Genomic DNA, 12,260 nt, shown 5'->3' with positions numbered 1-12,260 from the left:
CACGCTGCAGCTTTTCACCCTTTAAGTAGTAGTCCTTCCTACTATTATTCCTGCCAAAGTGGATAACCTCACACTTGCCAACATTGTATTCCATCTGCCAGGTCCTCGCCCACTCGCTCAGCCTATCTAGATCCCTCTGCAGACTTTCTACACCCTCCGCACAATTTGCTTTTCCACTTATCTTTGTGTCATCAGCAAATTTCGACACCTTACACTCGGCTCCCTCCTCCAGATCATCTATATAAATGGTAAATAGCTGAGGCCCCAGCACCGATCCCTGCAGCACTCCACTAGTCACCAACCGCCAATCCGAATAGCACCCATTGACACCTACTCTCTGCCTCCTATTTGATAGCCAATCCTCTATCCGCGCTAACACCTTACCCCCAACTCCATGCCCCCTAACCTTCTGTAACAATCTTTTGTGCGGCACCTTATCAAATGCCTTCTGAAAATTGAGAAACACCAGTTCCCCTCCGTCCACTGCACTAGACACATCCTCATAGAATTCCAATAAATTCGTCAGACACGACTTCCCCTTAACGAATCCGTGCTGCGTCTGCTCTATCAAACAATTCTTCTCAAGATGCCTCGCTATTTCTTCTTTGATGACGGATTCAAGCATTTTTCCTACAACAGACGTTAAACTAATCGGCCTATAATTCCCTGCCTTTTGCCTGCTACCCTTTTAAAACAGCGGCGTAACATTAGCCGTTTTCCAATCTTCCGGCACTTCCCCGGAATCCAGCGAGGTTTGGAAAATAATCACTAAGGCATCCATTATCACCTCTGCTATTTCCTTCAGAAATTTTCCTTCAGAAACACACACCTACTGTAATACATAATAGAGGTAGAGCTCAGTAAAATAATCCTGATAATAATTAAACACAAACTGTAAGCTGTACCGAGCAAGAGAAACTAATTTCTGTACAGCATCGTACATAATCAGATGGTTTCTGTTGGGAGAGGGAAAGATCCTTCTTCAGATTTTGGAGGGAGGCCTTTACAGCTCTAATTATTTAAAATTCATCCCAATAATGTTTTTATTCATTCAACCAACGGGATTATCGTTGGTTTTCCCAACATTTATTGTCCATGCCTATTTACCCACTAGAATCAGCCTTCTTGAAATGATGTAGTTTTATCAGAGAATCATCAATTTATTACAGACTCAGAATGAGGCCAATCGGCCCATCATGTCTACAGCTGCTCTCAAATGAGCATTAGCACTTTGTGCCATTCTCCCACACTTTCTCTGTGACCATTGGACATTGTTTCTCTCTTGACGTCCTCGAACGAACATGCCTCTGTTTTATTAGAACAAAGGAAATGGCTTCTCAACAATAAATATATTCGCTATGAGGCCAAACAAACAGTTACCTCAACTCCTGACACTTGTGCAGAATGGGTCCCAGCCGCTGGAGGTCTTCACACTGAATGTAGCATTCCTCCAGATCAAGGTGTTTTATTGTATCACAGAGTCCAATGACATGAGACAAGACTGCACAGTCAATCGGGGTCAGTCGCAATCTGCTAAATGAAAGTCTTTCCATAGATCCCACTGTGTTCTGAGCCAGTGCTTTATTCTGAGACTCAAACAGGTAGTGGAATGTGTTCAGGAGCTTCCTTTTACCAGTTTCAGACTCTGTGTCTCCAATCTGCCCTTCAACCTTCTCCTTCACCCAGTCAATCACTCGGCAGGTTGTTTGATGAAGAAATGGACCCAGAAACTCCTTCAGGGGTCGAGCTGACTGTGGGGAGGAGAGACCAGCAACAAAACGGAGAAATATCTCAAATCGCCCATCTTCCTCGCTGTGGGCTTCACTGAGGAGTTTCCCAATATCCCTGGGATCTGGAGTCAGGAATTGTGTGAGTGCAGATACAAACTCTTGGATGGTGAGGTGTGGGAATGTATAAACCACACTCTGGGCAGAATCATCTCTCTCCAAAAGTTCCATCAGGAACCCAGACAGGAACTGGGAAGGTTGCAGATTGTACTCAATCAAATCTCCATTTCTAAACACAATCTTCTTCTTGGAGACTCCTGTGTAGGCCATCTCACCAAGCTTCAGTAACACATCACGGGGGTTTTCAATCTCTCGGCCATGGTTTTTCAGAATGTTGTAAATATAGTAGGAATATAGTTGGGTGATGGTCTTGGGAACTTGCTGCTGTTTCCTGTCTCTTTGTGTAAAGAAGGGACCCAGTGACAGACCGAGGATCCAGCAGTAGGAAGGGTTGTAACACATGGTATACAGGATCTCATTCTCCTCCACGTGTTTGAAAACAGCTGCTGCCACCGCCTGATCTTCAAAAAACTTGTTGAAATATTTCTTCCGTTCATCACCAACAAATCCCAGGATTTCAGCCCAGACACTGATCTCAGCCTTTTCTAATAAATGTAATGCAGTGGGGCGGCTGGTCACTAGCACTGAACATCCTGGGAGCAGCTTGTGCTGTATTAAACTGTACACAATGTCAGACACTTCACACCAGCATTCAGGATCTGTGCACATGGACTGAGGTTCTGTATTTCTCCGATTGTCAGCAAAATCAATAGTGTCCTTGAATTCATCCAAACCGTCGAATATAAACAGCAATCCCTCTGGGTTCTTCCAGAGCTCTCCCAGAATATTCCCAAAGTAAGGATACTGATCCAATATCAGATTCCTCAGGTTTATTCTACAGTTAATAGTGTTCAAATCCCGGAATTTAAAACTGAAGACAAATTGAAAGTGTGGGTATATTTTCCCAGTGGCCCAGTCATAAACAATCTTTTGTACCATTGTTGTTTTTCCAATCCCCGGGACTCCGCTCACTGCTGCTGAATTCCCAGATTTTTTTCTGAAAAATGTAAATTTGCGCAAAAAGCTTCTCTGGAACAATTGATCAGTTCGGATTTTTTCCAGTTCTCTCCGGAGATGTTTCTCTCTCCATTCTTCATGGTCTCGGCCTCTTGCCAGCAGTTCATGTTCGACAAGTGTCCGATCTCGAACATTGGAAATAACCGTTAGCTCAGCGTATCGATCAACCAGCTGGAAAATCTTAACCTTCTCCTTTATGAGGATAGTGTTCACTCTCAGTGTTTCAGTTTGTACCCGGAGTATTTCCTTGTGTTTCTGTTGGAGATCTTCAATGAGAACAGAGAGAAATTGCATTAAAATACAATATTTGCTGAATTTTTAGACTTACTTTGCAGTGTTAGTCAAGCTTTGTGCAGGAATTGAAATTAAGTATTGGAAATCTCGGTTCACAAGCAACAATTTTCAATTAAAGTTTCAGATCATGACTTAACTCTAATATTTCCATAACTTGTTGATTTTATAAAGGTGATGTTTTCTCTCTGATGGTTAATGCTTTCCAACCTGCCCTTAATACAGACACCTAAAAAAAGAGGGAGAGAAAGGAATCTTGGACAGTCAGCAACACCTCGAGGAGAGTGAGAGAGGAGAACATTGGGACCGATAGTCAGCAGCTCCCAGAAGAGAGTGCGAGAGGAGGACACTGGGTCACAGGGACAGATAGTCAGTAGCACCTAGACGGGTATGAGAGAGGAGGAGACTGGGACAGACAGTCAGCAGCATCAAGAGAAGTTTTAATATAGAGCAAAGAGTGCAGAGAGAAATTTGAACACTTGCTTGGAGTTTGGAGATGCAGTGGTGACATCAGGATTCAAAAGTGGTGCAGAGCCACAGGAAGCAGCTGATTGGGTAAGTATTACTGGGTAAGTTTTTATTGGTTTATCACTTATGGTTTGTAAAGTCTTTATTTTGTGGTTTATCATTTGTCTGTGCCACTGTGCAGGAACAAGGAAACAAGAAGAAGAACCATAGAGTAATTGCAATTATGGTTGGACTAGGAGATTACAGGGACTGGGAACATCCAAGATGTGGAGATTTTTCAAGGAGCAGCTACTGCGGGTCTGTGATAGGTATATCCCTGTCAGGCAAGGAGGATTTGGTAGGCCCAGGGAACCGTGGTGCACTAAAAAAGTTGATTCGTTGGTTAGGAAGAAAAAGGAGGCTTATGTTCGGATGAGGCTTGAGGGCTCAGGTAGTGCATTAGAAAGCTTTAGATTGGCTAGGAGGAAGTTGAAGAGGGAGTTAAGAAGGGCTAAAAGAGGACATGAGATGACTTTGGCTGATAGGATTAAGGAGAACCCTAAGGCGTTTTACAGGTATGTCAAGAACAGAAGGTTGGTTAGGGCAAGATTAGGGCCAGTTACAGACAGTAGAGGGAAGTTGTGTGTGGAACCGGAGGAGATTGGAGAGGCGTTGAACCAATATTTCTCTTCGGTGTTCACGCAAGGGGACATGAATGTAGCTGAGGAGGACACTGGGGTGCAGGGGTGTAAAATAGATAGTATTGCAGTTGATACGGGGGATGTGCTGGATATTCTAGAGGGTTTGAAAATAGATAAGTCCCCTGGTCCGGATGGGATTTACCCTAGGATTCTCTGGGAGGCAAGAGAGGTGATTGCGTAGCCTCTGGCTCTGATCTTCAGGTCGTCGTTGGTCTCTGGTATAGTACCGGAAGATTGGAGGACAGCAAATGTTGTCCCATTGTTTAAGAAGGGGAGCAGAGACTTCCCTGGGAATTATAGACCGGTGAGTCTTACTTCTGTGGTGGGTAAGGTTTTGGAAAGGATTATTAGAGACAGGATTTATAGTTATTTGGAGAGTAATGAATTGATTAGAGACAGTCAGCATGGTTTTGTAGCGGGTAGGTCGTGCCTTACTAACCTCATTGAGTTCTTTGAGAAAGTGACCAAAGAGGTGGATGGGGGTAAGGCAGTTGACGTGGTATATATGGATTTTAGTAAGGCGTTTGATAAGGTTCACCATGGTAGGCTTCTGCAGAAAATGCAGATGTATGGGATTGGGGGTGATCTAGGTAATTGGATCAGGAATTGGCTAGCAGATAGGAGACAGAGGGTGGTGGTTGATGGTAAATGTTCGTCATGGAGTTCGGTTACGAGTGGTGTGCCTCAGGGATCTGTTTTGGGGCCACTGCTGTTTGTAATTTTTATTAATGATCTGGATGAGGGTATAGTTGGGTGGATTAGTAAGTTTGCTGATGACACCAAAGTCGGAGGTGTGGTAGATTGTGAGGAAGGGTGTCATAGTTTGCAGGGTGACTTAGAAAGGTTGCAGAGCTGGGCCGCGAGGTGGCGGATGGAGTTTAATGTGGAGAAGTGTGAGGTAATTCATTTCGGTAGGAATAACAGATGTGTTGAGTATAGGGCTAACGGGAGGACTTTGAATAGTGTGGAGGAGCAGAGGGATCTAGGTGTATGTGTACATAGATCCCTGAAAGTTGGGAATCAAGTAGATAAGGTTGTTAAGAAGGCATACGGTGTCTTGGCGTTTATTGGTAGGGGGATTGAATTTAGGAGTCGCAGCGTCATGATGCAACTGTACACAACTCTGGTGCGGCCGCACTTGGAGTATTGTGTGCAGTTCTGGTCCCCACATTTCAGGAAGGATGTAGAGGCTTTGGAGAGGGTGCAGAGGAGGTTTACCAGGATGTTGCCTGGTATGGAGGGGAGGTCCTATGAGGAGAGGCTGAGGGATTTGGGGTTGTTTTCGCTGGAAAGAAGGCGGCTAAGAGGGGACCTTATTGAAACATATAAGATGATTAGAGGCTTAGACAGGGTGGATAGTGATAGCCTTTTTCCTAGGATGGAGAAAGCTAGCACGAGGGGGCACGGCTTTAAATTAAGGGGGGGTAGTTATAGGACGGATGTCAGGGGTAGGTTCTTTACCCAGAGGGTGGTGAGGGATTGGAATGCCCTGCCTGCTGCAGTTGTAAATGCACCTAGTTTGGGGGCGTTTAAGAGATCTGTGGATAGGTTTATGGACGAAATGGGATTGGTTTAGATTAGTGGGTTAGTGTTGTTTTTTCTTAAAAGCTGGTCGGCGCAACATCGTGGGCCGAAGGGCCTGTTCTGCGCTGTAATGTTCTATGTTCTATTATTTAAATTTAAATATAATTCAAAAGTTAAAGGGTGATGTCATGGCGGGAGATCTCAGAGCCGTGGTGTGATCCTTGTGTTCCATGTAGGAAGCCCAGTGTGCAGCAAGTGTCTCCAGCTGCAGCTTCGTGTTTCAGAGCTGGATGGTGGCTGGGACACCATGGAGCATCCACAAGACTGAGAGTATTGAGAATGGCACATATAGACAGATGGTGACACCCAGGCTAAATCACAACAATCAGGAGGGAATGGTTGACAGCCAGATCAGAGCAGGAGGGGTAGGAAGACAGTTCAGGAATATCCTGTAGCCGTTCCCCTGCAAATCAGGTATACCACTTTGGGAATGATCTCTTAGAGGAAAGCAGCAACAGACAAATCTGTTGCACCAGGGTTGGCACTGCTCTATAGAGGAGAGAAAAAAAATGTGTGGGAATGCAATTGTTATAGGAGATTCAATTTAGGCTCTTCTGTGGCCACAGACAAAATTCCTGGATGATATGTTGCCTCCCTTGCTCACGAGTCAAAACGTGTTGAATGGACAAGTTAAAAAAAAAGTAAGGGGAATAAGAAAAGTGATAGGCAGCTAAATTAGCGGCCAAAATCAAACTGGGCCACGGTGAAAAAATAGTGGGAATGGGACAATTGAGAAATTGACAGAAATACTTTGTGCATTTATTCCGATGGTTAAAAAGGACCGTAGGAGGAGAGGTAATAAGCTGTGGATAACGAAGGAGGTGAAGGAAAGTGTTAAATTAAAAGCGGAGGCTTTTAGAGTAGCTAAGAGTAGTGGGTGAGAAGAGGATTGGGAGAGGTTTAAATGTCAACAAAGATTGACAAAGAAGCTGATAAAGGGTAGGAGAAACTATGAAGCTGGGCTAGCGCTTAATATAAAAAAGGATAGCAAGAGTTTTTATAAATATATAAAAAGGAAGAGGCTGGCTAGGGTGAACGTTGGACCCTTAGAGGATGAGAGGGGGGACTTAGTGGTAGGGGATGGGGAAATGGCTGAGGTCTTGAATAACTTTTTTGTTTCGGTCTTCACGGAGAAGGACGTGAATAATTTGCCAGGTGTTAGCGATGGAAAGGTGGTAGGACTGGAGGGTCTCAATGACATTATTGTTACTAGAGAGGCGGTGCTCGACAGACTGGAGGGACTGATTGTGGACAAGTCCCCAGGACCGGATGGAATGCATCCGAGGGTTCTGAAGGAAATGGCGGAGGTGATAGTGGTTGCCTTGGTGGTTATTTTCCAAACGTCGCTGGATTCCGGGGAAGTGCCGGAAGATTGGAAAATGGCTAATGTTACACCGTTGTTTAAGAAGGGTGGCAGGCAAAAGGCGGGGAATTATAGGCCGGTTAGTTTAACGTCTGTTGTAGGTAAAATGTTAGAATCCGTCATCAAGGAGGAAATAGCGAGGCATCTTGAGGGGAATTGCTTGATAGAGCAGATGCAGCATGGTTTTGTTAAGAGGAAGTCGTGTCTGACAAATTTATTGGAGTTCTATGAGGATGTGTCTAGGGCGGTGGATAGAGGAGAGCCGGTGGATGTGGTCTTTCTTGATTTTCAGAAGGCGTTTGACAAGGTACCTCAACAAGAGGTTATTGCAGAAGGTAAGGGGGCATGGAGTTGGGGGTAGGGTGTTAGCGTGGATAGAGGATTGGTTGTCAAATAGGAGGCAGAGAATGAGGGTTAATGGGTGCTATTTGGATTGGCAGTTGGTGACTAGTGGAGTGCCCCAGGGGTTGGTGCTGGGGCCTCAGCTATTTACCATTTATATAGATGATCTGGAGGAGGGAACCGAGTGTATGGTGTCGGAATTTGCTGATGACACCAAGATTGGTGGAACGGCAAATTGTGTGGAGGGTGTGGAGAGTCTGCAGAAGGATCTAGATAGGCTGGGCGAATGGGCCAGGAAATGGCAAATGGAATTTAATGTTGGCAAGTGCGAGGTGGTCCACTTTGGTAGGAATAATGGTAGGAAGGACTATTACTTACATGGCGAAAAACTGCAGCAGGCGACAGTGCAGAGGGACCTTGGGGTCCTTGTGCATGAGTCGCAAAAACCCAGCCTGCAGGTGCAGCAGGTGGTCAGGAAGGCTAATGGGATGCTGGCCTTCATAGCGAGGGGGATTGAATATAAAAGTAGGGAGGTCTTGCTGCAGCTGTATAGGGCATTGGTGAGGCCGCAGCTGGAGTACTGTGTGCAGTTTTGGTCGCCGCACTTATGCAAGGATATTTTGGCCTTGGAGGGAGTGCAGAGGAGGTTTACTAGGCTGATACCGGAGTTGAGGGCGTTGAGCTATGAGGAGAGGCTGAATAAACTAGGCTTGTACTCGTTAGAGTTTAGAAGAATGAGGGGAGATCTCATTGAGATGTATAAGATGATGAATGGGATGGATAGGATAGAGGTGGAGAGACTCCTCCCGCTCAGAAAGGACAGTAGGACTAGGGGGCACAGCCTCAAGATAAAAGGGGGGCAGTTTAGAACGGAGTTGAGGAGGAACATATAAGATGATTAGAGGTTTAGATAGGGTAGATGGTGATAGCCTGTTTCCTCGGATGGAGAAATCTAGCACGAGGGGGCATGGCTTTAAATTAAGGGGGGGTAGTTATAGGACGGATGTCAGGGGTAGGTTCTTTACCCAGAGGGTGGTGAGGGATTGGAATGCCCTGCCTGCTGCAGTTGTAAATGCGCCTAGTTTGGGGGCGTTTAAGAGATTGGTGGATAGGTTTATGGACGAAAAGGGATTGGTTTAGATTAGTGGGTCAATGTTTTTTTTTAAAATAAGACTGGTCGGCGCAACATTGTGGGCCGAAGGGCCTGTTCCGCGCTGTAATGTTCTATGTTCTATGAACTTCTTCACTCAAAGGGTGGTGAATCTCTGGAATTCTCTGCCCGTTGAAGTGGTGGAGGCTGCCTCGCTAAATATTTTTAAGACGCAGGTTGATGGGTTTTTGATAAGCGAGGGGATTAAGGGTTATGGGGAGAGGTCGGGAACATGGAACTGAGCCACGACAGATCAGCCATGATCTTACTGAATGGTGGGGTAGGCTCGAAGGGCTAGATGGCCTACTCCTGCTCCTATTTCTTATGTTCTTATGTTCTCATTAATGCACTGAAAACTTGCAACAAAGTGGATGAATTAATTGAGCAAGTAGATGCAAACAGGTGTGATGTACTTGGGAATTCGCAGACATGACTACAGGGTGACAAGCAATGGGACATTCAGTGGTGTTCACCATCTATGAAGGACAGTCAAAAAGATAAAGGTGGTAGAGTTGTTTTGCTGGTTAAAGAGGAAATTAGCTAAATTAGGAGGTAGGATATTAGCTCTGATGATGTGTAATCCACATGGGTAGTGTTGCAAAGGCTCAGAGGTTACAAAAGGTTAACGTGGATAAGTGTGAGGTCATACATTTTGGTTGCAAAAATGGGAAGGCGACTTTTTAATCTAAATGGGGAGAGACTTCAGGGTGCTCCGGTGCCGAGGGATCTGGGTGTCCGCGTTCATGGGTCACAGAAAACTAGCATGCAGGTGCAGCAGATATTAAAGAAAGCAAATAGAATGTTGACATTTATAGCTAAAGGAATAGAACGTAAAGGTAAGGAAATATTGTTTCAACTATACAAAGCATTGGTGAGGCTGCGCCTGGACTGTTGCGTATCGTTTTGGTCCTTTTGTTTGAGGAAAAGATGTAGTGGCATTGGAGGCAGTTCAGAGGAGGTTCACTCGATTGATTCCAGAGATGAGGGATTTGTCGTATGAAGAGAGATTGAACAGTTTAGGCTCAGACTCTCTGAAATTTAGAAAAATGAGGGGAGATCAGATTGATGTATTCAAGATGGTGAAAGGGATGGATAAAGGAGACATGAAATGATGCTTCTGCTGGTGGGGCATTTTTGGACAAGAGGCCATAGAATTAGGATATCAGGTAGTAAATTTAAACAGAGTTGAGGAGAAATGACTCCTGGAGAGTTGTGAATGTGTGGAATTCGCTACGCCAAGTGCAGTGGATGCTAGAACAGGAGTAAATTTAAGGAGGATTTCGATAGATTTTTAGCTGTTAATGAGTTGAAGGGTTATGGGGAGAAGGCAAGAACCTCAGGATGAGGATCATAGCAGCCATGACTGAATGCAGAACAGACTCAATGGGCCGAATGGCCTATTTCTGCCCCTATATCTTATGAATTTATGCAAAATGTTAACGGGGGTTGTAGATAGACCCACAAACAGTAGTGATGAGGTTGGGGATGTCATTAAACAGGAAATTAGTGACACATGTGATAAAGGAACATCAGTAATTGTGGGAGATTTTAATCTGCATATGGACTGGTCAATGGAAATCAGACACAATAATGTAGAGTAGGAATTCCTGGGGTGTATACGGAATGAGTTTCTGGAACATTCTTTTTGGTAGTCGGGAAAATGCTATAGTTCATTAATAGCACTTGAAAACAGTGGCAGGATCGGACAGTCAGATGGATATATGAAATGGAAGTCTTGCTCGACAAATCTAAATGAATTTGTACAGGAAGCAACAAGCAGAAGTGACGAAGGTGAGTAAATGGTTGTGATTTATTTGGACTTTCAGAAAGCTTTTGACATGGTCCCAGGTAAGAGATGAACATGTAAAATTCAGTACATTGATTTGAGGGCAGTGTATTAAGAGGGACAGAAAATAAGCTGGCAGGCAGGAAGCAGAATAACAATAACTGGGTCTTTTTTCCAAATAGCAGACTGTGACTAGTGGGATACTGCATGGATTGGTGCTGGGACGACACTGAAAGGATTAATATCACACAGGCTGCTATGAAAAAATAATCTTACAAAAGTTTTCACAGATAAACACCAAGACCAGTAGCTTAAGGTGATTGTGATTGGTTTTAATATCTGAATGATGTGTGCTTAATCAATAACTGAGTGGATTGAGGTAACTCCTAAAATGTGATTGATATATGCTAATTACCTGTAATTGAATTTGAAACTACAATTGTTTATATATTTAGAAATTTTCTGTTCTGGCTGGTCACAGACTGTAACCTGCGACTTTCCAGAGTCCTTGCTATACAGATGGTTAAAACAGCTGTGAAAAGAACTCCGAGACTTGGTCCAATTACTTGAAAGATAAAGTTGAAATCAATTAAAAAGCTGACATCAATTACCACAACACCACTTATTCATGATATATATTAATGCTTTTGATGAAAGAATTAAATCTAATATCTCCAAACGTGAAGATGACACAAAACTGAGTGAGAGGGTGAGTGGGAAGGAAGTGAGCAAATGGCCTACTCCTGCCTCCATTTTTAAGTTGCTATGTTTCTACAAGGTTCATGCTTAGATTTACAGGGCAGCAGGATTCTGCAAGGAGTGCACAAGACTTCTAAAATAATAGCAATCAGTAATGTAATTATCAGTAATGAGTAATAAATTAATCAGTAATGAAAAATGCAATGATTACAAGAGAAACTGTGTACTGGAATGAATCTCTGTATAGTTGAGGGTCAATGATAATGTCCAATCATGTTCAATCCTGTTACCCCAGGCTTTAACTTTCTAATTCCCAGATTTTCACAATTTCACAGTAATCAATCATTCAGATTCTCAAGTGAAATATTTGATAATCTCCATTTCATCTCTTACCTTTCAGGCTACTGGGCAATTCAGATAAACCTTGTGCAGTGTTCTGATAATCAAATCCATCAGAACCTGTTTAAATAAATGAACTTACATGAAATCAGCTCTGTGTAATATTACAGTGATATCGACAGTGTTTAAATGTGAAATTGAATTCACTGTGATTTTACCGTACCAAGCTCCTGTATTTCTTTCAGTATTTTATCCAGCTTTGGGACTCCGTGACGCATTCTCACAAAGGATTCCCACATCACCCTTCGAGCCCGAGATCCTTTTTCCATCACCAGATTGAGGAGAAGTTTGGAACTGTCTGCCCGGTTTCCCTTATCCACGAGCTCAGTGACTTTCTTTGAAGAATAATAATGAAGAATAATGAGACACAGAGTGAAAGATAAACACTGGGGGTGAGATGGAAATGATCTGCTCAGTGATGGGATTTCCCAGTTGTTTTCAGCTCAGAAATCAGGCCAGGTCCTGATCCATAATGATCACGGTCTGAAAAATCTCCTCACATCTCATTGCAGTCATTAACGACAAACAAATGTGAATAAACTAAACGAGAACCAAAAATTATTTCCAGAGAGTGAGGAATCATTGAGAATCTGCCGCATTTTAATGCAATAGTTTGCCCGTCATCATCTGACAT

The 12,260-nt window shown here is 43.7% G+C and overlaps 1 protein-coding gene across 1 annotated transcript in view; it reads right to left on the bottom strand.

The window, feature by feature from the left end:
- LOC145337655 (NACHT, LRR and PYD domains-containing protein 3-like) overlaps positions 1 to 12,260 on the bottom strand; it is a 72,487-nt gene that overhangs the window by 46,251 nt on the left and 13,976 nt on the right. The window contains exons 4-6 of the mRNA XM_080182472.1: positions 11,790 to 11,961; positions 11,621 to 11,686; positions 1,381 to 3,130 (exon numbers count right to left, since the gene is read on the bottom strand). Coding sequence (XP_080038598.1) covers positions 1,381 to 3,130; positions 11,621 to 11,686; positions 11,790 to 11,961 — 1,988 coding nt within the window. The remainder of the gene's footprint in view (positions 1 to 1,380; positions 3,131 to 11,620; positions 11,687 to 11,789; positions 11,962 to 12,260) is intronic.

This window comes from Carcharhinus amblyrhynchos, unplaced genomic scaffold (genome assembly GCF_965287045.1).
Source record: "Carcharhinus amblyrhynchos unplaced genomic scaffold, sCarAmb.v2.hapA scaffold_55, whole genome shotgun sequence".
In the NCBI taxonomy this organism is placed as follows: Eukaryota; Metazoa; Chordata; class Chondrichthyes; order Carcharhiniformes; family Carcharhinidae; genus Carcharhinus; species Carcharhinus amblyrhynchos.
The sequence above is the reverse complement of the archived record's forward strand: the minus strand, read 5'-3'. Positions and strand labels throughout refer to the sequence as shown.